The sequence below is a fragment of the Pantherophis guttatus genome, chromosome 2 (genome assembly GCF_059756535.1).
Source record: "Pantherophis guttatus breed Tessera chromosome 2, ASM5975653v1, whole genome shotgun sequence".
Lineage (NCBI taxonomy): Eukaryota > Metazoa > Chordata > Lepidosauria > Squamata > Colubridae > Pantherophis > Pantherophis guttatus.
The window spans coordinates 253602372-253628514 of NC_142064.1; the positions used below are offsets into that span (position 1 = coordinate 253602372).

Below are 26143 nucleotides of genomic sequence, written 5' to 3' on the forward strand. Positions count from 1 at the left end.
GCTGCACCCTGAGGAGGCCCTCTCTGTGAGAGCGTATTGGCCGGTGGGAGGTTATCGGTAGCAGCAGGCGGTCTCGTAGGTACCCTGGCTCTAAGCTATGTGCATTTCTTTATACATACAGTATCTCCAGAGGTGGGATTCACTTACCTTCCCTACCATTCCGCAAATGTGACTGTGCACATGCATAGTAGTCGCACATCACATTCAGGCGGGTGGGCGGAGCCTCCCACAGTTGCCGCTACCAGTTCGAGCGACCTGGAGAAAACCGGCTGAATCCCACCACTGCTAATATCTCCCTCTATTTGCTTGTCAGCTAATTAGAAATCTTTTTTTAAAAGTCTTTCAGGTCCAGAGAACTCCAGATGTTCAGGAGAACATTCCTGCTACTGAAACAAAGCAGCAAGTCAGCAAAGAGGCAGCAGGAGAAAAATGGAACAAGCTGTGGCGATTTCTGTGTAAGCACCATTGTGACAATTCCACAGGTATGTTCCCAGATTTCAAGGGTCGTGCATAGCAACACTAATACCAACCAGCGGAAGTTGCTTGAAAATGCTACTAGTTTTCAGGAGAAAGACTCAACTCAGGGAGGCCTGCTGATCAGAGAAATCCAGATGGTGGCTGCAACCACCCGACTAACTTTGTGTTGTGCTCCAGTCATGGCCTTTCCTGGACCAGAGGACTCAGACATTCAATCCCTAGTCATCTCAAGATTAGACTACTGTAATGCGGTCTACATGGGGCTACCCTTGAAGAGCATTTGGAAAAGCCTTGGTAGTACAGGGGTTTAAGGCACCCTGTTATTAAGCTGGTTATTAAGACCAGCTGCCTGCAATTACTGCAGGGTTCGAATCTCGCCAAGGCTCAAGGTTGACTCAGCCTTCCATCCTTTCTAAGGTAGGTAAATTGAGGACCCAGTTGTGGGGGCAATAAGCTGACTTTGTATAAATATACAAAAGGATGAAGGCTATTGCTGAGCACATTGTAAGCCGCCCTGAGTCTTCGGAGAAGGGCGGCATATAAATCAAATTAAAATATATATATATCTGGTGCAGAATGCGACGGCACAGGTAGTTTTTGGGGCCCCAAAAATGGCTCCTGTAACACCACTGCTCCACGATCTGCATGGGTTACCAGTCTGCTTCCAGGTGCAATTCAAAGTGTCGGTGGTCACTTTTAAAGCCTTTCATGGCATGGGTACAGGTTACTTGAGGGACCGTCTCACCCCACTGGGATTGGCTCGTACCACTTGTGCCAGGAGGCAAGCTGCGGGTCCCATCAGCCTTGATTATTCCAGCTGGCGGGGTCCGGGATGAGGGCCTTCTCTGCTGTCACTCCTGCCCTCTGGAATATCTCCCCAATCTGAAGTTGGCCTCAACCCTCCTATCCTTTCATAAGGGCCTAAAGATCAGGTTCTGCCGGTCAGTTGGGGGTCTCAATGGGGGAACAGCCCAGTGAAGGTGGTTGATCGAGTAATAAAAGATCCCACTTCTCCCCCCCCCCCCACTCTCCCTTCGCCCTTCCCATATGTCTTTGTTGTTAATGTTTGATTTTAACTTTTTATATTTTAGCTTAGAGGTAACTGTATAAACCACCCAGAGTTATCCTGTGGTAAGATGGACGGCCAACATATTTTATAAATAAATAAATAATGCTGTTACATGCACTTCCAGGCTCAGTTTACGGTCACACACTCACAGCCCTGGTCAGCAGACACACTCAAATCACTTTCAATTGAACACTAAGGCACAGTTTACTCTTTGGAATACACTAAGGTGCTGTGAATTTAAGATAACAGCAACACTTTACTGGTTAGAATCAGGGGTGGGCTCCTGGGGGTTCGGCAGGGTTTGGGTGATCCTCTAGCCAAGGATTGCAGGGGTTCGGTGAACCCCCAAATGCCACCCCTGGCTGGCCATGCCCGCCTCTCCCCTCCCAGGAGTCTCCACGCGGTCTGTTCATAATTCCATGTAACTCCAGGGGCCACTTGGAGGGTCTAGGAAGGCAAAAAACGGGCCTACTGGAGGTTCGGGAAGTCTGGAAACGGGCCTGTTTCTGGCCTTCGGAGGGCCTCTGGACCCCAGGGGAAGCAGTTTTTGCCCTCCCGGAGGTTCGAAGAAAACCTCTGGAGCCTGAAGCGGGTGAAAAACGCTCCCCCACTGTGGTGCAGGTGGCCGACTAGTGAATGAAATGATAGAATAAAATAATATCCTCCAATTAATACGGTATAAACACCGCTGTACTGAACCTAAACAATGTGTCAAGTCCCCCCCCAAATAACTTTATTAAAGTTTTTAAAAAGAAAGATAGAAACTAACAGGAACGAAAATATAAAGAAGTACAGTAGCTTCCAATGTTCTTTGCAAGGGTTATATGAATGTAAAATAATATCGTACTACATAGTTACATCATGACTATTAGTATGCTCACCCCGATGTTGGCATACATTTTGCTTATTCCTGCCAGGAACACCCCCCCTACTCCTGCTAAAATGAGACAGCACATGCCGTGGTGACGTGTGTTAAGATTTACAACAGTCGATTAATAACTCATCATGGGGTGAGAGAAGGTTCAGAGTTTTCATTGGGCACTTTCGATCACCTTCCTGACTTTTTTTACCCAATCAAAACGCCTAGGCCCGAATTCCTTTCTAAAATCAGTTAGTTTTCAAATAGGTTGCTTGTTTCCTTTTACGTTTCTAAAGAGAGATACAAAGGCTTTGTTTGCAGAGCTGCAATTATTGCATACTGTTGAAACGGGGCTGGCAACCGAGTGCTGTTACAAGTGGTGGAATGGAATTGTACTGTTAAAACAGGAAACGCCTCCATGACATCTAGCCAGGCCACATGCTATATAATCTTGGCTGTGTCTTGACCGCATGAAACTCCAGGCCACAAAACAAAGAACCACATGAGCCTTTCAGCGAAGTCCTAGGATGATGAAACTGATAAAAAGCTGGCAAACCTCAGTAACTCAGCCAAAACCATCAGAATTCCCCTCAAGATAAGGAAATCTTTTTTACACATGTACGCACACACACTCAAAGAGTGGCTGGGCTTCAGGACTTCTTTTATCCCCCAAATTCCTTGCTCTGTTGCAGTGGTGGGTTGCTCCCGGTTCACCCCAGTTTGGGAGAACTGGTAGTGGCGGTGGCAGGAGGCTCGGCCCAACTACCCAGACGTCATCAAAAACAATCTGCGCATGTGCAGAAGCTTCTGCGCATGTGCAGAAGCTTCTGCGCATGCACAGAAGCGCCACGCATGCGGAGAAGTGCCATGCGCTCACAAAGTGAGCAAGTGTGTCTGCGTGCTACCGATAGCAAACTGGTAGCGCCGGGCTTTGAAACTCACTACTGCTCTGTTGTTTCTTAAAATCTTAGCTGCTGATGGGACAGGTGGAGGGGTGTGCTTTGTTTGATTCAGCTGGCATTTCCCCCTCCCCCTTCCCCCCCCCACTTTACAGCCTGGTTGTTTCTTAACTTCAAGCCTTAAGAGATCTTTTCCTGGCTTTTGTCCACCCTGCTTAGATGCCTGCTTCATTTTTAGGCATGGCAGCTTCAGCCTAGTATCACAGTATACACTTATTTAAATTTGATTTCTAATTTCCAATTGACTTCACATGGGTTAGACAGGGTGAGCCAAAGGGCCAGATGTGGGCCTGGTCTGGGATAAAGGTAATCATTTGACAACTGTATTCTGTTGTAACCTTTGATTACTATTATTACAACCTAATATTACAACAGCATCAGGGGTGGGTTCTACTTATCTTTACTACTGGTTCGCAACGAGGCCGCATGCGCAGAAGTGTTTTGATGATGTCAGGGTCAGTGGGTGGAGCCTCCCGCCGGTTTTACTACCGGTTCTATAGAACCGGTGTGAACCGGGGGGCAATCCACCACTGAACAGCATGTTATGCTGTCAAAATAAACTTTGCCTCCACCTCAAGCAATTTGTTCTATGTGTTCTATGGTCCGCATTCGAAACAAGAACTTTCTTCTAACAGTGCTTTTAAAGCAAAATAATCTTACTTGCTTTTCTGAACTTCTAAAACTGTTTTCACCTTCTGGAAAGGAAACCATTAGAGTAATGACTAATGCTTACTCATTAATCCTCATCTTTCATCCTTTGTAGGTATGTCTTCTATTAATCCCTGCAGATTAATCCATCATAATCTCTACTAATCTGTTAGATTTATCACACTGATACCATTTTGATCTCTGATCGGTATGTCAGTTATGAAACCCAGCTATTTGTATACCTTCCTTCATTACTGTATAGTTTCTGCTTATTTTGATTTCTCTTTCCCATCAGTGGCTGGTAAACATTATAATTAGATTATAATTAGCTAATAATTAGATAAGGATTCAGCATATCTCAGAATGATTTCAAATGTAATTCATATTCAGAAATAAATGTTTCTGAGTTCTCTCAGATTCCCCCTCCATGCAAAAAATTCTCAGATCTGCAACATTTTTATTTTATTTATATAAATAAATACCACCCACTTTGGCAACCACTGGCTTAACTACTTAACAACCGGTTCTACCAAAGTAGAATCCTGCCACTGGGTCTACCCATTTATATTTGCAGGCACCGATCTACTCATTTGTTTTCTTTTAATATTGATCAGCTGTAGGGCAGCCCTTTGAAGCCCCGCGGCAGCTGCGAGGCCAATAAAATAAAATAAAAAAACACCGAACCGTTTGTTAAATTGCTGGCTTGCCCACCCCTTGCCCAGTGGTGCGGAAGGGCGGGGCAAGGGGCGGGGCGAGCCAGCAATTTAACAAACGGTTCGGCCAAACCGCTTAGAACCGGCAGAATCCCACCACTGGTTTTGCCCCATTTTATGACCTTTCTTGCCACATTTGTTAAATGAATCATTGCAGTTGTTAAGTTAGTAGCATGGCTGTTAAGTGAATTTGGCTTCCCCATTGACTTTGCCTGTCAGAAGGTCGCAAAACGTGATCACATGTTTCCAGGACCCTACAAAGGCCATAAATATGAGTCAGTTGGCATTTTGATCATATGACCATGGGAATGCTGTAACGGTCATAAGTGTGAAAAATGGTCACAAGCCACTTCTTTCAGTGACGTTGTTACTTTGAATGGTCGCTAAATGAACTCTTGTAAGTGGAGGACTACCTGCAAATTGGTGTCAGTATGATGCAGTATTTACACCTGGTTTCAATGAATAAATAAATATGGAGCCCTTTTTTTTCTCTTTCAGGGAATTTGAAGCTGTGTCCCAAAGAATGGCAGCTTCATGGAGACAAGTGTTACTGGATCTCAGGGGAAAAACAGACCTGGAATGAGAGTAGAGACGACTGCAGAGCCAAATATTCGGAACTTGCGGTTTTGAAAAAAGAGGCAGAATTGGTAAATGCCAACATCCTCCTTCATCCTTTAGAAATAAGTAGTCTTGAAAAGATCTGGCACCTCCTCGTGTGGTCATGTCCATGGGAACAGTTTGGGAACAGTTTAGAATAGAATTGTTGTGGCCCGTCAGTGGCCTGTGCGAATTGTAGCTGATTCCGACAGCGAGGAGGCTGGTGTGGTGCTGCACCAGCAGCCTGTGCAGCTGGAACTCGAGTCAGACGATGAGGAGGCTGGAGAAGATGTGGTGCCAGAGGCGGGAATTCAACCAGGGCCTCCAGAACCTCCAGAAGCTTCTTTAAGTGAAGAGGACGAAGAAGAGGAGCCTCTTCTCGATGCATGGGCGCGCAGAGCTGCCAAAAGGCAGGAGTGGCTCCTCAGGAGGGGGTCTCCTCGAGAGTAAGGCTTGGGGCTAATTGGCCACTTTCTTAGCCTATTTAAGGAGGAATGCCGACTGAAGCAAGTTGTAGGGAACAACTTTAGTTCATTCTCCTTTGCGTCTGGATTCTCTGCACATTGCTTCTGGGCTTTCTGCCAACCTTAGTAAGATTGTGATTACTTTATCTTGTAGGCTGTTAAGAAAGTTTCTTAATAGCCTTTGTTTGGAAAAGACTAAGTTATTTTAGTAAATTTAAGTTTTGTACAGACTTTGTTTGTGCTGTGTTCTTTGGGGTCCGTAGCTGGGGCAGAACAAGAATAGAATAGAATTTTTTATTGGCCAAGTGTGATTGGACACACAAGGAATTTGTCTTGGTGCATACGCTCTCAGTGTACATAAAAGGAAAGATACGTTCATCAAGAATCATAAAATACAATACTTAGTCATAGGGAAGAAATAAGCAACCAGGAAACAATATCAATATCAGGGCCTGGTTGGCTTTCTTTCAGATGATTTTTAATTAAACTAAATTAAATTTTATTTATAACTTTATTCATCATTTTAATTGTGCATTTTAAAAATAATTCACTGTATTGCTGTTTATATATTCATACACATTTTGTGCGCTGTTTTTGTGAGTTTTATGCACTAATGCTGAATTCTCTTATGCCCTACTAAGCAAACAAGTAACTGACAAATATATTCTTGACAGCACTTCATCCAGCATATCACCAATGGGGCACAAATGTTGTGGATAGGACTGTCTGGAAATTCCAGGACCGGTGAATGGTTGTGGGTTGATAATTCCTCATATACCGGTAGTAAGGAAGGGTGAGTATTCCCATCCATTTTATGATTATTTGAGCTGGGAAATATATATCTGTTTTCTTCTTCCAGTGTTTTGGGCCTACACCAGTTACAGGTAGTTCTTGATTTACGACCACAATTGAGCTCAAAATTTTTGTTGTTAAATGAGACATTTGTAAACTGAGTGTCGAGCCCCGGCTGGGACTCGCCATCGCTGGGGGGACGGAGAGGTTGGAGTGCTGACCGTCTGGACGCTTGACCCATTGGAGGGAGGTCTGTTCGGACGATGGCGTGCCTTGATGATACACAGCAGGCAGCCAGTCATCCCTTGGCTTCTGGGTGTGTGTATCATCAAGGCACGCCATCGTCCGAACAGACCTCCCTCCAATGGGCCAAGCGTCCGGACGGTCAGCACTCCAACCTCTCCGTCCCCCCAGCGATGGCGAGTCCCAGCCGTGGCTCGACACTGAGTTTTGCCCCATTTTACGACCTTTCTTGCCACAGTTGTTAAGTGAATCACTGCAGGAAGAGAGAGGAACCTGCCCCACTTTACATCGAGGGGGGGCCTGTGTGGAGAGAGTTTCCTCCTTTAATTTCCATGGGAGTCCACCTCAGCGAAGATCTCACCTGGAAAATCAACACAATCTAGGTGGCCAGGAAGGCCCAACAGAGACTAATTTCCTTAGGGTCTTGCATAAAAACAGGGTGGAACAACAACTGATGACCTCCTTTTACCGGTCCACAATAGAAAGCGTTCTCACTTATTGCATCACGGTATGGCATGAGCAAGGGACGCTGTGGCTCAGTGGCTAAGACGCTGAGCTTGTTGAACAAAAGGTCGGAAGTTCAGCCGTTCGAATTCCTAGTGCTGCATAACAGGGTGAGCTCCCATTACTTGTCCCAGCTTCTGCAAACCTAGCAGTTCGAAAGCACATAAAAAATGCAAGTAGAAAAATAGGGACCCCCTTTGGTGGAAAGGTAACAGTGTTCCATGTGCCTTTGGCATTTAGTCATGCTGACCACATGACCACGGAGACGTCTTCGGACAGCACTGGCTCTTCAGCTTTGAAACGGAGATGAGCACGGCCCCCTAGAGTCGGGAACGACTAGCACAGTGATGGCTAACCTTTTTGCCGTCGCATGCCAAAAGCCGGGGGGAGCTTGGGGGGTCACGGCTGCGTCCATAATTCAATGCGCCCCGCCCTTCCACGTATGCGCACACGACCCCCACCACCAATTCCCCCTGCTTTTGGCACGTAGTGGCCCGGTGGGCCCGGTAGGCCCGTTTTTCCCTCTCCCCAGGCTCCAGAGGCTTTCTAGGAGCCTGGGGAGGGCAAAAACAGCCTTCCCCATTCCCCCTGGAGGCCTTCCGGAGGCCGGAAACAGCTGGTTCCCCGACTTCTGGTGGGACCGGAAGGTCTGAAAATCAGTTGGCTGATGCGCACATGCGCGCTGGAGCTGAGCTAGGGCAACACTTGCGTGCCCACCAATATGACTCCGTGTGCCACCTGTGGCACCCGTGCCATAGGTTCGCCATCACAGGACTAGCACATATGTGCGAGGGGAACCTTTACCCTTACTATGGCATGAGGGAGCTCCACCAATCTCATTGTACATACGTTGTGCAGTGACAATAAAGGTTATTATTATTAGTTGATTAGATGAGTGGCCCCAAACATTTCAGGCACCAGGGACTGGTTCCGTGGTGATAGGTTTTTCCACGGACTGGAGGGGCATGGTTTCGCATGCTGTCTGCATCCCATGGATGGGGCTTCGCCTGTTTGCATGCCCCAGTTTCTGGCATGCCATGGCCTGGTTCCGGTCCATGGACCAGGGATTGGGGACCCTTGGATTAGATAGTAACTTGGTTGTTAAGTGAATCTGACTTCCTTTGCTTGTCAGAAGGTTGTAAAAGTGATCGCATGACAAAGCAACAGTTATAAGAATGAATTTATCAACTGCAGTGATTCGCTTAACAATTAAGGCAAGAAAGGTCCTAAAATGGGGGCAAAACTCACTTAACAAATGTCTCATATAGATTTTGGGCTCAATTGTGATCGTAAGTCGAGGACTACCTGTAGAAATATTATAATAGAAAGAGATACAAACAAGAATAAACTAATTCTTTTCCCCTTGACAGTCTTCTTTGCTTGCTCCCTTATCCTACAGGCTGTTAAAAATAACCAAGGCTCAAGGAAACAGCTGTGGGATGTTGAAGAGCCCAAAATTCATCTCAGAATCTTGCAGTGCTGTGGCTAAATGGATCTGTGAGACAGAAGCTCTGATGATGTAAATCATTCAAGAGAAAAACTAGGACGCACTCTACAATAATTACACTGGGGAGGAATCCAGGTGGTCTTCCACTTACAACAGCTCATTTAGTGACCGTTTAAAGTTACAACGGCACTGAAAAAAAGTGACTTATGGCCATTTTTCACACTTATGACCATTGCAGCATTCCCCTATGGCCGTGATGGCGAACCTATGGTATGTGTGCCACAGGTGGCACGTGGAGCCATATCAGTGGGCATGTGAGCTCAGCTCCGGCAGGCATACATGTGCCAACCAGTTGATTTTCGGGCCTTTTGGGCCCATCGGAAGTCAGGAAAAAAGCTGTTTCCGGCCTCTGGAGGGCCTCTGGGGGAGTGGGGAAGGCCATTTTTGCCCTCCCCAGCCTCCTAGAAAGGCTTTGGAGTCTGGGGAAAGCGAAAAACAGGCCTACCTTGCCATCGCATGCCAAAAGTGGGGGGAGTGCGGAGGGTTGCACATGCATGTATGGGGGGGGCGCATAGAATAATGGATGTGGGCACACGCACGAGCGACCCCCCCCACTCCCCCCACTTTTGGCACACGATTGGAAAAAGGTTAGCCATCACTGCCCCATGGTCACGTCATTTACATTCAAATGCTTGACAACTGACTCACATTTATGACAATTGCAACGTCCAAGGACGATGTGATCATCCTTTGCGACCTTCTGACAAGCAAAGTCAATGCGGAAACCAGATTCATTTAACAACAGTGTTACTAATTTAAGAACTGCAGTGATTTACATTAACAAATGTGGCGAGAAAAGTTGTAGCATGGGACGAAAGTGAGAACTTAGCAAATTTCTCACTTAGCAATATCAATTTTAAGCTCATTTGTGATCATAGGTTGAGGGCAGTTCACATTAATGAAGTATTATATTGTGCCATGAAAAATTACAGGAAACACTGAAAAGTTTCTGAAGTTAAAAATGAAAAATTGAATGTCGTTTTGGAGGAGGCCTGCTCATTTTGATTAGGGCAATGGAGCATGTATACATCTGGTTTTCTGGATGCTTTAAAAATGTTTATTAGTTAGTGTTTTTTTATGTTCACATCAGTGGTGGGTTGCCCCCGGTTCACACCGGTTCTATAGAACCGGTAGTAAAACCAGCGGGAGGCTCCGCCCACCGACCACGATGTCATCAGAATGCTTCTGCGCATGCGCAGAAGACCGTGTGCGTGGCCCTGTTGCAAACCAGTAGTAAAGGTAAAGGTTCTCATCCCTGGTTCACATGTATCTTAAGATGTATGGACTTCAAGTCCCAGAATTCCCCAGCCTGGTACCTCCATATATTTTGAAGTTGTACTAACAGCTACAGAAAAGGCACATATCTGCCCTTCACCCTGGCTTCACAAGGGGAGAAAGGACACAGCCGGTTTTGCCAATTCAACAGCTCACTTCTTCATCTTAAAAAAAACCCCCACCAATTATTTCTAGGAAATGGGAGGACTTGACACGGCTGGCTTGATGTGGCCAGCAGGGGGCGGCATAGACCCGTTATGCTATTGGCACATCTGCATTTTCTTTTCTTTTCTTCATTTCTAATCTTAATCATGTACAAGTCTAGTTCATATTGAGGGACAATATAATAATTCTATCTTATTGCTAGCAATGTTCTTGAAAGTGAAGATTTGTTGAAAAAACATTGTGATTGAAAAATCAATCTTTCTGATGCCGGAGAATGTTTGCATTTTTTGCTGTATCTTTTAAAAAATGTGTAATATATTTTTTATAACAAAACTGTATTTTAACCTTGCGGGAAAAAAAACCTTCAAAAAATTAAATGTGTAAACAAAATACAAACTATGAAGGATTCCCCACCCCCCCCTTTCTTTAGTGTTTCCTGTAATGTTTGTTGTGGATGCTAGGAAAATTTAACAATGTTTGTGTCATCCTTTGCCTGTCCTGGTATATGGTAACTCTACACAGAGTGTTGTTTTGATAGCTCAGCTGGCCCCAGTGATATTCCAATAAAGTATCATTTGTTGATTCAGTCTCCAGATGGTTTGTTTTTTTCCTTTAGATGAGCATTTTTCTGACAACACTTATCACAGTAGCCAAGAAAGAACCTGGTGTATCATTATAACGGGATATAAAATAAAACCCTTGCCAAGATTTTCAACATACACTACTTTTATGCATTAATTAATTTATTTTATTTCAAGTATATATCCATCTTCCCAAAAGTGACTCTGAACTGCATGCAATTTAATAATAAAATAGTAGCATAGCAAATCAAATCAATCCAAATATTATTATTACAGCATTTGACCAGCTTTTACAGTAAAATAATGCAGTAAAAAGGGAAATAGTGTATTGGGGAAGAGAAAAAATAATAGGACTATAAAATTAAAAGTTTTGTTGTATAGCTTGGTATTTGATATTTAACTTTATATTTGGTCCTCTGAATTTTGGATATGGGGTTAGCATCCTTTGAAAAGATAATAAACATTATCTTCATGGCATTTATAATTGGCAATGATAGGGGCTGAAATAGTAAACATATAATAAAAGTCATTATTTAAAAAAATAAATTCACAAGGCTTTTAAGTAGATGTCAATAGCAGCAGTGCACCCACATCACAATCTCACTGATTCCCTAGGATCTCCTGGTGTGATGTCATAACCAGGATTTGAGGGACTTCCAGAAAACCAACAGGGTTGGAGCTAATTTCATGGGGGCGGGGGGGGGGGAAGGAATGTCCCATAAAGAGAGTCTTAGGGTAGAGAAGGCCCTCTAAGGCAGGGGTGGGCAAATACAGCCCCTTTATGACCTATGGACTTCAACTCCCAGAATTCCTGAGTCAGCTTGGCTGCCTCAGGAATTCTGGGAGTTGAAGTCCACAGGTTGTAAAAGGGCCACAGTTGCCCACCCCTGCTCTAAGGGTAGATCCCTAGCAAGATGCCTTCTCTGCCAGAGCTGATGCGATGGGAAGATGAAACTGGGGACCGATAGTTGCTCAGATAACCCAGTCCCATGCCATGAAGGATTTTAAAGATTAAAATCAGCACCTTGAATTAGACCCAGAAGCAAACTGGCAACCAATGCAACTTAGGAAGCAGAGGTGTAACAATATAATGCTGAAATCAATAAAGAGGTCTTATAAGAGCCATGGTGGCACAGTGGTTAGAATGCAGTATTGCAGGCTACTTCTGCTGACTGCCGGCTGGCAGCAGTTCGGCAGTTCGAGTCTCACCAGGCTCAAGGTTGACTCAGCCTTCCATCCTTCGGAGGTTGGTAAAATGAGGACCCAGATTGTTGGGGGGCAATAGGTTGACTCTGTAAACTGTTTAGAGAGGTCTGTAAAGCACTGTGAAGCGGTATATAAGTCTAAGTGCTATTGCTACTGCTATCCAGAGTTTCTCAACCTTTTCTACACCACGGATCCTATTTAAATACTTTTTATGGCCAAGACTTAAGATTTAAATCATAACATTTTTCAAGTCTTTAGGGATTCCCTGTGTCAATACTGCCAGTCCCCAGTGGTCCGCGGACCACAGGTTGAGAACCACCGGTCTAAACTATATGGAGATGTAAACAGTTTAGACTAGTAAACAATGTAGAAATGTAAACAGTATAAAGGAATAATAATAATATTAGTGCAACAGCAGAAACACAGACTATATTATGCAGAAGAAAATCCAGAGGAAATAAGCAACTGATTAAACAACTGAAGCATCTTCTACCTATCCCAACCCAGGGCCTGAGAAGAGTTTCTTTCAATACCCTGTTTTCCCCCAAATAAGACATCCCCTGATAATAAACCCAATCAGGCTTGGCAATAAGGCCAAGCATTTATTTCAGGGTTCAAAAAATATATAAGACAGGGTCTTATTTTCGGGGAAACACAATACAGTCAAAGGGGAAGAGGGGGAATCTCTGTCCCCTCTATTTCATACCACCACCCTGATTCCAGCGGCTGTTATCTGTTCAAAAAGGACATCCTAAGATTTGAATACTGACCAGCAAGAGCCAAGGAAAACCATATCCCTAGCAGATATGCTAGGTTTACAGTGTGCAAAGGCAGAAATAATTTCCCCTTCTCTGGAAATAAGGCCCATCTGTTACTTTAGCCAATATTAGGAGATAATTCCAGTTGAGTGGATTGGAAGCCATATGACTTCAAACTATCTTTGGACTTGTGAATTCGTCAGGTTTGCTGCATATCCAGTGATGGAGGGTCTGGCACCTGGAACAGCTTGCTTTCCCTTCGTCATTCAGGAAGGCACAGTGCCCTCCATCACCGAGGACCTCCCACCTGCAACACAAGGGCAACGAGAGTGAAAAGCTGTTTCCCCCATTGGCATCTAACCACACCATCAACTTGACCTAGCAACATCTCTTTTCTGCCATGTCCCCATAGCATTGCTTTCCTCTCACCCCCACCTGTAAGAGAGGCTTAATTCACCCTTAATTGACTTAATTTGGTGTCCTAATTTGATTCTGTATTCTAACAATCTCCAAGAGCAGTCACAAGGTGCTTCACAAGATTTACTTCACAATTTGGTAGAAAGTCAGGCAACCACAGTGATTTGGATTGGAGAGGTAGCAATGGAGGCCCCAAATTTCATGCCAGTATAGTTTTTTTGCTGAGTCAAGAATGAGCAGATCTTAGCTCATCAACAGGTGAGCAAAGAAGCAAAGTTGCGTGGGTGATAAGAAGATAGCAGTGGATTCATATGGGCTAGTCTGACAGTAGCCAGTGTGGTGTTTCCCAGCAACTTTGATCTATAACTCATTCTGTACTCAGAGCTGATGGGAACTGGAGTCTATCTGGAGGCCATCAGTTTGCTATTAATATATTATATATTATAATTTGCTCCTAATTTAAATAGGAGAATTTTAGCACTGGAAGGACATGATCTTCATATGGGGTGGCATGCCTTCATATGGAACACCAGAAATAAGAAACATTCACATTCATATTTTTATAGACATACACTGCGAGATTCACTGATACAGACTTGGGAGGGAATTAGGAAGAAACATTATCTCAAAATACTAAGATGGTTATCCACTATGGAGGCAATGATCTACCCCAACACATTAGATATTGGTAAAATGGTAAAATACAATGAAATTTTGGACAATGGAGGAAGATTAAAATCTAACCAAGAATTAAAGGAACAGGGAATAATTATAGATTGGTGGCCGTATCTTCAATTGCAATCTAAATACAAAAAAGATTTAGAGAAATTTGGATTTGAACCAAAATTTACACAGTTAAATGAATTATTAACAGGCCTGGAAGAGAAATTACTATCTAAAATATATATTTATTTATTAAATTTTGATTTAGAAGAAGAAATTGTAAAGGGACCAATGATAGCATGGGCTAAAAATATTGGGCACAACATTGAGTTAGAAGATTGGGAAAAAAATTGGGAGAAAAATTATACATTAACAAAATCTGCCGCATATAAAGAAAACCAGTATAAAATGTTCTATATTTGATTGGTTTCATCCCGTGTGATTACTTATGTGTCTATTTTCTTCCTGAGCCCTAATTCTGAACTAGGATTTGAAGTTAATTTAGAAAGCAGCCATATTGGGGCTATTCTTCTTCTTTATGCATTTATTTGTTAGACTTATACTCCAGTTTTTTGTTTAGGGACTAATTTATTTTTATTTTTATTTTACATTTTTTTTTCTTATGTCCCATTCTTGGAGATTATCTGGACAACTCTTGGTAATGTTTTTCAGAAGTGGTTTGCCATTGTTTCCTTTCTAGGTTTGAGGGAAAGTGACTGGCCCAAGATCACCAGCTGGCTTTGTGCCCAAGGCACAACTAGAACTCACGGTTCCCAGTTTTTTTATCCTGCTGCCTTAACTGCTACACCAAACTGGCTCTCACAAGTAACATGTGAGGCAGGTATGGCTGAGAGGATCTGGCCTAAAGTCAGCAAGGGATCTTCTGTGGCTCAAAGGAGATTCGAACCTGGGTCTCGACACTCTTAGTGTGAAATCTTCACTACTAGACCACACTGGCTCCGGGGCTGAGAAAGAAGGACCAGCTCATAATCCCCAGGCATCTTGCATGGCTGTGAGAGGACCTAACCTGGGTTTGTCGAGTCCAATAACTAAACCACTACATCACATTGGCTTGCTTCCTGCCGTGGAGGAAATAAATCAATGAACCGTAAACCTTTATCTCTTTTAAAATCTACTTTAACAAATGAGCCTCTGAAGCAGTAAACAATAAATGTTTTTATTAATATAAAAATAAAACAATATCTATTCAAATACTAAATAGTATTTCATTACTTTGCTTAAATATCCTGTCAGATATATATATGAAATCACAATCCACTAGTTTCTAGGCTTTTTTTTTCTGGCAGCCAGCAAACACTCTGCTGCCCATTGGGAGACTAACTCTCCTTAGTCTCCAAATGGGCAGTAGAGTGTTTGCTGGCTGCCAGAAAAAAAAGCCTATATATGTAATCAATCTAATCGATGTTAGCTCTGGCTATTCTTCCTCAGAAGAAAGAGTCTTGTAAACCATCAGAACTGCATCAGAGACCGCCCTTCTAACTGAGTTCCAAACAGTCCAGTTTTCTAACAGAAGAGTTGAACAGAATACTCCTCAATGCCTATCCGAACTGCTCTCAGAACTGCCTTCTGAACTGCCAACGGTTTTCTGTTAAGAATCTACTTTTATACTGTCAACTATGACAGTTAGGGGAGGGAACATTAAAGCCCGGGAGATTCAAACCCATCAGCTGCCTTCTGATTGGCTTATTTACTTGTCCATTCCAAAAGCCATTAATAGGCACAGCAATTGAGAAATAATTTTTCTCTCACACTTCCATTCACTAAATTCTCTAGTTTTAGGCACAAAGTTGGCATTTATGAAAATATGCCCTGCATTTGTGCTCGATGAAAGAAACAGGACGGCACTGGATGATGAATAAACCGCACGCCACTTCTTTTCAGCATTTGGCTGGTGTAGAGTTTATGTAATTAATTTATTAAATTTATATGCCGCCCATCTCACTATTCCTCAAGTGAAGACATAAGAGAGAAAGGATGACTCACGTTGAAGCATTTCCATTGACCCATTTCCAGGGTTGATTCGGGTCTCGTTGGAGGCCAATCCAGTGGGAAATGGTGCCTTTGTAACGCTGCACAAAAGCCTTTGGAGACAATAAATGGTAAACCCTCAAATATTTATAGACCCTCCCCCAAGTGTACATAGGTTTTAACTGTTTAGCTATTTCCTCAATAATCAAATCACAGATATTTAGAGATGGCCAATAATTCTATAATATTGTTTGTTTATATATTATATATTACAAAGGAGTTCATACAAGGATACAAAGACCTCCTGCTCCATTTCCCCCAAAGTGCTTCAGAACATAAAGTCTTCAGCTCCTTAAGCCAGCTCCTGCATCAGAATCCCAGGAAAAGATGCAGCTATTTTAAATAGTTGCAGAGAGCTGCTATGTTGATACCCCTTAGACTTCAAAGCCCCCTTTCAGAGTCAAATCAGAGTGCTAACCAGCCCTAATATCAATGATTTCAATATATCTTAGCAGAGGATGCATGAAGGCAAAACGACTGTGCTGTTTTCTCTCCATTCCATCCTTTCCCTGAAGGGTTAAAAAGGATCCCACCCAGGAGAAAAGGCAGTTGTTCCCTTTAAAAGGGGTGCAGCTATTTCAAAAAGGAGAGTTTACTGTGTGTTTACTTAACTCAGTTCCAGAACACAGAACAAAAAGAAGTGAAAAAGCTAAAGAAGAAAAAAAGTTGGAAAGATGAAATCTGGAAAAAAGTAACTATGAATGGTCACTAAACAAGGCAATCATTAAATAAGGTCTACCTGTAGTAGACATAGGCTAAAGACACTGGCCGTAAATTAGAAAGCAATAGATAATCATCCTTAACAGGGGTGGGCTGCTAGGGGTTCGCAAGGATTCGGGAGAACCTCTAGCTAAGATTCTGCACAGTTTGGAGAACCCCCAAATCCACTCCTGGCTGGCCCCGCCCACCCCACCCCTCCCAGGAGTGCCCACGTGGCCCGTTTTGGATGCAGGTAAGTGCAGGGCACGGGTGGGGGCTTGGGGAGGGTGAAAAATGGGCCTACCGGAAGTTCAGGAAGGCCGGAAATGGGCCCGTTTCTGGCCTCCAGAGGGCCTCCGGAGCCTGGGGAGGCCATTTTCACCCTCCCGGAGGCCGAAGAAAAATCTCCGGAGCTCGAGGAGGGCAAAAATGCCCCCCCCTGCCATGGTGCAGGAGACCGACTAGGCCATGCCCACCATGGCCACGCCCACCCAGCAACCGGGCAGGGAACCCCTTGCTAAATTTTTTGAAGCCCACCCATGATCCTTCATGAAAATCAATCCAAACTTTTTTTCAATCTTTGCTGTGCTCACGGACCAGCACAAAATGAAAACCAATTGAGATTGTATGAAATCAATTCCCTGCTAGCAGAACTGAGGTGTATGTGGGACCTAAATGAAATTGGCACCATCCACAATACAGTAGGATATTTTCACCTCTTACCTTTTCTTCCTTTTCAATAATGGCTAGAGAGGCATTGTACAACGAGCAAAAGTCTTGACTAGCAGACCAAGTTTTTTCTTCATCTGAGAAGTAGAAACATTTCATCTGGTACCCAATCCAGTTAGGCAGGCACGGGCGTCTCCCATGTTCAGAGGTTGCCAATAGCAGCTTACAGTCATCTGGGTTTAAGGTCGGCTTACTTACCAGTGATACTGAGGGGGGAAAAAAGCGATCATGATCTAAAAAACACTCTCCACAGTCCATTAAGAATAAATGTGCATGGGGAATACAGCTAGTCCTCGACTTATGACCGTAATGAAGTCTGGAATTTCTGATGTAAGTCGTGATGGTCATAAGCCGAGGCATCACACAACTGACTTGATCTTACAACATTTTTTGCAATGGTCATTAAGCGAATGCAGTGGCCATAAACCAAACATGGCGAGTGTAAAGTGAATCCATTTTCCCCAATGTGTGTTCTTTGTCAGAAATTAGAAGCAAACATGTTTCCAGCACAAATGTTGTAAATCGTAGTCATCTGACCACACAATACACAAATGCACCAGTGGTGGGTTTCAAAAATTTTTACTATCAGTTCTGTGGGTGTGGCATGGCTTGGTGGGTGTGGCAGGGGAAGGATACTGTAAAATCTCCATTCCCTCCCCAATCCAGGGGAAGGTTACTGCAAAATCCCCATTTTCTCCCAATCAGCTGGGACTCGGGAGGCAGAGAATAGATGGGGGGCGGGGCCAGTCAGAATTTTTACTACCGGTTCTCTGAACTACTCAAAATTTCCGCTACCAGTTCTCCAGAACTGGTCAGAACCTGCTGAAACCCACCTCTGAAATGCACCTCAAATGTGATCACAAGATCTCCTGGGTTGGGGAGGAAGGGGAAGACATCTGTTATAACTTTGAATCTGTAGCCCTTGAGAGCTGAATCATAATTTCAAACAGTGGCTAAGTAATTGGTCATACGTTGAGGACTATCTGTAATAAGGAATAGCTGGAAATCTGTATTTCTAGAGCAGAAATGATCAAGCTTTCGTTGGCTAAGGAGCATACTGAACTTTTGGAACAGGGGATTAAAGGTTGCAATGGGTAATAAGATGGTGAAAAGTTAGCAGACTGTGTAGTATATATGGAAATGGCAGGACCTTCCTTCTCTGTTTCGGTCTCCTTTGGAATGGAGAGGGAATAAGGCAGGGCGAGACTCCCATGCACTGATTTATTTTATGTGTTAGATTTATTTGCTTCTTTTTCTTGATCAAGGTCCCATTTTTTCGCACAATCATCCTGAGAGGTAAGCTGGCCTGAGAGAGAAGGCAAAAGGCCCAAAGCCATCCAAGGAATTTCTGTGGCTGAGGGGAGATTTACAAGCTTTTTTAACCATTGGTGGTGGGGGGAGCTTTTCACCAGTGTTCTCCACTTTATGGAACATTCTCCCTTTGGAGACAAGTATGGTCCTAACCAGGGGTGCTATTCAGAAGGTTCTGACGGGTTCTGGAGAACCGGTAGTGGAAATTTTGAGTAGTTTGGAGAACTGGCAAATACCGCCTCTGGCTAGCCCCAGAGTGGGGAGGGAATGGAGATTTTGCAATATCCTTACCCCAGGAGTGGGGAGAGAATGGGGATTTTGCAGTATCCTTCCCCTGCCACGCCCACCAAACCACACCCACAGAACTGATAGTAAAAAAATTTGAATTCCACAACTGGTTCTAGCCTTGTTTGCCTTCGTAAGGCCCTAAAAACCTGAGTACAGTATGTTCCTGAGCCTGAGGCACTGAATGCACCAGGAGGGCCAAATGACATGGATTTTGTAATTTGTTAGCTGATAGTTATTTTATATTTTACTTTGTATTTTAAACATAATTACTTTATATTTTGAATTGACTTACTTTTCATCTCTTTTAAAATGGTGATAAGGTTTTATAAAACCATTAGACTGGAATGTAGGAAAACTTTTTTTTTAATCTTATGGCTGTATGGATTGATTAGATAGCTTCTAACATTCCTAAACTGAAAAAATAAAAGTTACAGAAGGGTGGCAGGATAGTATCTCCTAGTAAGAAAAAGTTTCTTGGTGTCAACTGGCATTTGGCCATCTAACTTCAAACAACCTTTGTGGCTGATTTATTGTGAAAAGGAGGGATTACTTTTATCTTGTCCATCCAACTTTCCTCTTTCATTTTTCCTTTGTTATGTTACTTATAAAAGGGGAAGTAAGCTAAGGATCGAGGCTCCCTCTTTGAATGAGGGGAATCCCTTTTGCCTGAATATTCTGTAAATTGTAATAAAATGATCTTCCTCTCTCGATTTGTCTCATTGGAAAATGCTTTCTACTCTTTTTATTGATTTTAAATGTTTTTTTTTAAATTTTCAGTTATAACATGTTCTATATATATATATTGACAAGGTTAAAACACAAAATACAAAACTAAAAAAAAAGAAGACAAAAAAGAAAAAAACCCATAAAACAATCAAAACACTAAAAAAAGAAAAAGATGCATCAACCCCGCCCCCAACATATATACAAATATTACCCCCCCCCCAGTTGAATACTGATTAATACATTATTATGACATTAGTTCCTACCCATTGCAAAACAGGGCCTCTAAATTTTTTTAAACTACTAAATCTATTTGCAATTTATTGATTTGTCTTCTATATGTTATATTTGTGACAAAGTAATTAACAGAAAGAATCAGTTGTAACATGTGTTCTGAATTGTAGGCTATCTAGAGCCGTGGTGAAATGTAAAATTTGTTACTACCGGTTCTGTGGGCGTGGCTGGAGGGGGTTAATGTGACTGGGTGGGCGTGGCCAACATTTTTTTTTTATTATTTTTAAAAGCATTTTCTCTACCTCTTCGGCCGAAGAGGTTGCAGAAAAAAATGCTTTTAAAAGCCTCTGAGGATCAGGCAACTCAGCTGGGATCGTTAGAGGCTTTTAAAAGTGTTTTTTTTCCTACAACCTCTTCGGCTGAAGAGGTTGCAGAAGAAAATGCTTTTAAATGCCTCTGAGGATCAGGCAACTCAGCTGGAATCGTTTTCTCCCAGGAGGGTAGAAAGGAATGCAGAAAACAAAACCCTCACCAAAAATAAAAGCATCACCTAGCTTGCAATATTAGAGTTTGGATAACTTACCAATGAAAAATACAACAGCAGCAGAAGCCACAGCAGCAATAACAGCGGTGGCAATATGACCACGGTACGCAATGAAAGGAGTTCCCATTTTTGAATATCTGCAGTTCTGCATATTTTCTAAAGCAGAAAGAAAAAACAAAATCTTAAACCAACAAGATCTCCAATCTCAGGTTAAGAGGAGGTTGATAACGTGGTAAGAAGGTTCAACTCACCTTGCTGGATGGCAGCACCCACTGAAATGAGAAGTTAGAATCAGAGCTCTCTTAACTAACTTCCTTCTTTTCTTTTCTTGGAAATTAGCAATCTCTTTGTTATTGGGAAGAAGTTTGCTTCCTGTCTTACTTGCTTGCAACTTCTTGGCTTGAAAAAAAGGGAAAACTCTTTTCACTCTTCTTTCATTTTTTTCCCCTTGAAACCAGTTGATAGCTCAACTACAACTCCTGGATGAAACTTATTGTTTAATAGCTTCCTCAGTCAGGAAAAAGACAAAGGCTCTTTCCTTTTGAAAAGGAGATATAGTTATTGAATTGCAAAGCTCCTCCAAAATATTTAAAGAGCTTCTTTATCTCTGTGCAGAGCAGGGAGCAGAATGGCTATTCAGTAGCCAGAAATGGCCAAATCAGTAGACCAGTGTTTCCCATCGTGGGCAACCTGGAGGTGTGGGAAGTCAACTCCCAGACTTCTTGGCTGGGGAGTTCAAGCAGACCAAGTCCAAACACCTCCAATCTTCTCAACTCTTCAGGTTGGGCCACACCACTGTAGATAATCCAGAAGCTGTTTTAGACGTCTCCATAATTTACCCAAAAACAGAATGATCTAATCAATAGAAGGTGTGAAGGTGTTTACTGCCTTATGTAAAAATATGTACCACACAATCAGATTTCACTAGGGTATACCTTCCTGTTTGGTAAAGAACCATGATTAAGTAGACATACACAGTACACTAATTTATAAATTACCATTTATAAACCACAGTGCAGTGCTTTTATATAAGACATTCATCCTAAGCAAAGTAGAAATAAGCCACTGCAGATATTTTGGGCTACTATTCCTATCAGCAAGGCAGCAGCTAGGACCACAGCGAAAAATCTGGAGAATGGCACATTGCTAATCCTGTATCTAGTGTGTGAATTAGGTCAAGATCATGAGTTCTAGTCCTGTCTTAGGCATGAAAATTGGCTAGATGACTGTGGCCAGTTATTCTCTCTCAACCCAACCCACAAGGTTGTGGTGGTGGTGGGGGAAATAGGAGGAAGGAAAGAGTGTTGAATATCTTTGCCGCTTTGGTGGGATATAAGTAAAGTAAATGAATGAATGCATAAATAAATAAATAAGCAAGCAAGCAAGCAAGCATTCTCTGGGCATCTGTGCAGAACATGGCAAGTGACAAATATAAAATTCTACATATTTACAAATGACCACACAATGCCAGAGTGGAGTGGAACTCATATGTCATGTCAGACCATGTGTTTGTCATTTTGTGGTTAGGAATGGATAACTATGGTGGTGACTTCACAGATCCACTTCATAACAGCTATTACCTGTATTACCAAGAGCCACGGTGGCGCAGTGGTTAGAACACAGTACTGCAGGCTACTTCTGCTGACTGCTGGCTGCCAGGAGTTTGGCAGTTCGGGTCTCACCGGCTCAAGGTTGACTCAGCCTTTCATCCTTCCGAGGTCAGTAAAATGAGGGCCCAGATTGTTGGGGCCAATAGGTTGACTCTGTAAACTGCTTAGAGAGGGCTGCAAAAGCACTGTGAAGCGGTATATAAGTCTAAGTGCTATTGCTATTGCTACCTGTTGTTTCCAGACTACAAAGATTGTAATGTTCCTCCAAAACATTTAAACCAGGGGTGAAATGCTCCCAGTTCGGACCGGATTGCCCGATCCGGTAGCGATGGAGGCAGGTGGTTCAGAGAACCGGTAGCAAAAATCCCTGCCCCCCCTCCCCATGCCCAGCTGAGCCACACAATCATCAGAGGCTTTTTTTTTACTTTTAAAAGCATTTTTTCTACAACCTCTTCAGCCAAACAAATGCTTTTAAAAGTAAAAAAAAAAAGCCTCTGATGATCGCGCGGCTCAGCTGGACATGGGGAGGGGGCAGAGATTTTTGCTACTGGTTCTCTGAACCACCTGCCTCCATCGCTACCGGATTGAGAAAAAAAACCCCTTTTGTTCTTTTAAATGCCTCTGACGATCCAAGTTGAGTTACCTGATCGTCAGAGGCATTTAAAAGAAAAAAAGTCTCTGCCGATCAGGCAACTCAGCTGGGATCATCAGAGCCTTTTGAAAGCATTTTTTTACAACCTGTTCGCCGAAGAGGTTGTAGAAAAAATAGTTTTAAAAGTAAAAAAAAAAAAATGGCCATGCCCATCCAGTCACATTACCCCCCCCCCCACCAAGCCATGCCCACAGAACCGGTAGTAACAAATTTTAGATTTCACCACTGATTTAAACACTTTCCTTTGCTCAGTGCAGGTGCTTTTAAAAAATTTTCCAGCAACCTGTGACTTACATGTCCCTGGAGTGAAGATGACTCTCTCCCTGCCTTGGGGTTATACTTCATTTGTCAGGGTTTCAAGTAATACCCCTAATGAAAGAAGACTCCGAGGTTAGAAGTTCCTCAAAGATCCATTTTATTAGAGATGCCATACTGGCACATCTGGGAAAACCCGAATCTGAGAATTCTGGGTTTTTCCCACCCAAAAGAAAGTCAAAGATCCATCCCCTGCACCCACAAGTCCATCACATGGTCCAATAATTTCAACGTCCCAACTGGAGACGACCCCCAGTCACTCCCATCCAGGTGCAGGCTGAGTGTCCTTGACTCCCATAGAAAGGAATGTTGTTATGGCTAATCCTCCATAGGCTCCTTGCAATCCCCCCTCCCGTTTTTCCAGGCTCTAAATGTGGCAGCCCTGAAGCGCCAACACACACACACACAAAAAAAATAGCTTCATATATCATTCATATAACATCCCTGGTTTTCCCTTACCTGAATCAGCACCAGAGAGCCATGATTGTCACCTTTCTCTTGCTCTACACCTGAGACCATGAGAGGGCCTGGAGCCAGTGGTGAAATTCTGCCGGTTCTGTCTGGCTCGCACGAACTGGTAGGGGCGGCAGCGTGTGGTTTGGCGAACTGGTAGCAGTGGCAGCGCAAGGCTCCGTCCACTTGCCCGGACGTCATTATTTCCCGGTTTTAACTGGGAAGTAACCCATTTTTGATCCTCTGCGCATGCGCAGAAGGCTTTGTGCATGCGCAGAGGGTCAAAAATTGGATGTGATGATGGCGTGCACGCACTTACGAACCGGTAGGGAAGGTAAGTAGATTTCACCTCTGCCTGGAGGGATAAGAGATTCACCATCTCCTCTAAAGCAGGGGTCACCAATCTTTTGGACCTCAGGGACCACTAAATTCATAATTTTCAATCCCGTGGACCACTAATATGATCTGCTTAATGACCAGCTGGGTGGGCGTGGCTAGATGGTCATGTGACTGGGTGGGTGTAGCCAACCCCTCGCCTCCCCACACGGGCTCCTTAGGGCCCCAACAGGAAGCAGTTATTGGAGCTAAGCAGCCACCACGAGAAAGAGTTGGCAAAACAGCTCAGTTCAGATTGGATCTGACCGAAAAGGAGGCTCAGCAGAAGCACCTCACTGAGGACTACAAGCATAGGCTTTCCAAGCAGAGGGAAGACCTGCGGGAGTGCAAGGCCAGGTACCGGTGCCTGGAGGCTCAGAGGGCTGAGATGGTCAGCCAGTTCCAGGCCATGATGCTGTCCCACTGGAACAAGACCCTCCGGCTCTTCTCCATCAGCGGCACTTCCCACCAGCCTTCGCCCAAAACCCCACACCAGGAGGCTGAGGCAGACCCCAAGTCGGAATTTCTGCCCCCCTCCGACCCACACAAAAAGACCCCAAAGGGAGAGACTCTCTGCAGCAACACAAACATTCATTGCACGTATCCAGCCCAGGGGCCGTAGTTTGAGGACCCCTGATTTAGTGCAATATAAAAAATACAAATAATTTTTCTGTGGACCCCCAAAATTTTCTCATGGACCACCAATGGTCCATGGACCACGAGTTGGTGACTACTGCTCTAAAGCACCGAAACCTCTTGTGTGGCTCACATCCTGCAGCCCAGGTATGGATCGCCTACAAGTAGTCCTCGACTTAGAACCATTCATTTAGTGATCGTTTGAAACTACAAAGGCACTGAAAAAAGCAACCTATAATTGCTTCCTCCTATAATCCATCGAAGGAAGCAATTATAAAAAAGATTTTGGACTGTGCGGAAGCAAATAAGTTGACTAAAAAATTAAAAGATAAAGATCAAACTCAAACATGTTTATCCTGGGAAAAATTATATACTTGGCTAGCGAAGAGAAAACTACAACCCAATTGAAAAGAGGAAAGGTATTTACTGAGAAACCTATATTACACTAATAAAGTGAGGTCGGATAGACCTAATTGATGTATAAAGAGATATAAGTCGTTCTGTCTCCCTCGGAATATAATGTACTTGCAGATTTGTTTGTTATTTGTTATGTTGTCTTGTATGTTATTTATATGGTGTGTTGTTATTTTTTGTTTTTTTTAATGGAAAATGTAAATAAAGATTATTATTATTATTATTATTTTTTAAAAAGCAACCTATGATCATTTTTCACACATTGTAGCGGAAATTTGCCTTGATGTGAACATAGAACATGCAATTAGTTCCATGTGGTAAATCAGTCAAAAGCCTCCTTTTGAAGTGAGGCAATAAAAATCCTTAACTGTAATCCATCAAGGGAGTGTGTTGGGTTTAACAACACTCAACCAGCCAATTAACTTGTAATTCACTCATCCACAGGGAAAAGAAAAAGAAAAAAAAAGTTATAAGTGAAAGTTAAAAGTTATTAGCCAAGGCGGCACCTCTAATCAGGCAGACAGCAGTTGGACATGTCCCCCCCCCCCCACCCCGCTCTCCAGCATGCTCTTACCTGAGAGTTATGAAGCACAGGATCTCTAAATGCAGTAAGTCTACAAAAAGTCTGAAAAGTTTCATGGGAAAATTCCAGAATGTTCAGCCATCAAACCCGGGAGCGAGCTGCCAATAATTTGACCTTTGGCAAGACAGCCAGCTTTCTGCCAGCCGGAATGGGATAAAACTTTCCCCTAGCAGTCAGGTGGGCATGCGTGGATGGATGAGTGCAGCTATCTGAGAACAACTAGGTGGGCGTGGATAGGTGGCATGGCCAGACCAACAAAAGGGAATGAGTGTGGCTCGGCACAGATGACTCAGCCTGAATGAATTGGCATGGTTGGGCGTGGCCAGGTAGGCACAGAGCAAGCCGCCCTGAGCAACTGGATGTATGACTAACTTGTTGCCTTACCAGAAGAAAAATCACGTTTTGGTCAGAACAAATCTTTCCATCCCCCACAACCCAATCTCAATTGCCGGTAGCTATCCTCCATTTCTTCTCCCACACCACCACAACTGATGAAGTTTCTTGGATGAGAAATGAAACTTTTTTTAATTAATTAATTAATTAATTAATTTGTTGAGTACATATTAGATAATATACACTGCTCAAAAAAATAAAGGGAACACAAGCAGAAGACATCTGAGATCTGAATGAA

The 26143-nt window shown here is 43.4% G+C and overlaps 2 protein-coding genes across 3 annotated transcripts in view; one reads left to right on the top strand and one right to left on the bottom strand.

The window, feature by feature from the left end:
- LOC117668067 (killer cell lectin-like receptor subfamily B member 1B allele B) overlaps positions 1–10865 on the top strand; it is a 29042-nt gene extending 18177 nt beyond the window's left edge. Inside the window, exons 3-6 of the mRNA XM_034421762.3 lie at positions 339–482; positions 5224–5372; positions 6461–6579; positions 8725–10865. Of these exons, the coding sequence (XP_034277653.2) occupies positions 339–482; positions 5224–5372; positions 6461–6579; positions 8725–8848 (536 nt within the window). The 3' untranslated portion in view covers positions 8849–10865. The remainder of the gene's footprint in view (positions 1–338; positions 483–5223; positions 5373–6460; positions 6580–8724) is intronic.
- An 863-nt stretch (positions 10866–11728) lies between these two features.
- Positions 11729–25694, bottom strand: LOC117668037 (C-type lectin domain family 2 member D-like). Of its 2 annotated transcripts, XM_060691126.2 has the most exons (5): positions 25504–25694; positions 20514–20630; positions 17369–17580; positions 15902–15999; positions 11729–13124 (listed from the first exon to the last, which is right to left on the bottom strand). In XM_060691126.2, the coding sequence occupies exons 2-5, from the start codon at positions 20623–20625 to the stop codon at positions 12989–12991; spliced, it is 558 nt and encodes a 185-aa protein (XP_060547109.2). In that variant the 5' UTR covers positions 20626–20630; positions 25504–25694; the 3' UTR covers positions 11729–12988. The 2 variants fall into 2 exon arrangements, with proteins under 2 accessions (XP_060547109.2, XP_060547110.2); XM_060691127.2 differs by lacking the exon at positions 25504–25694 and having other exon boundaries at positions 20514–20685.
- Between the last annotated feature and the right edge of the window lie 449 nt (positions 25695–26143).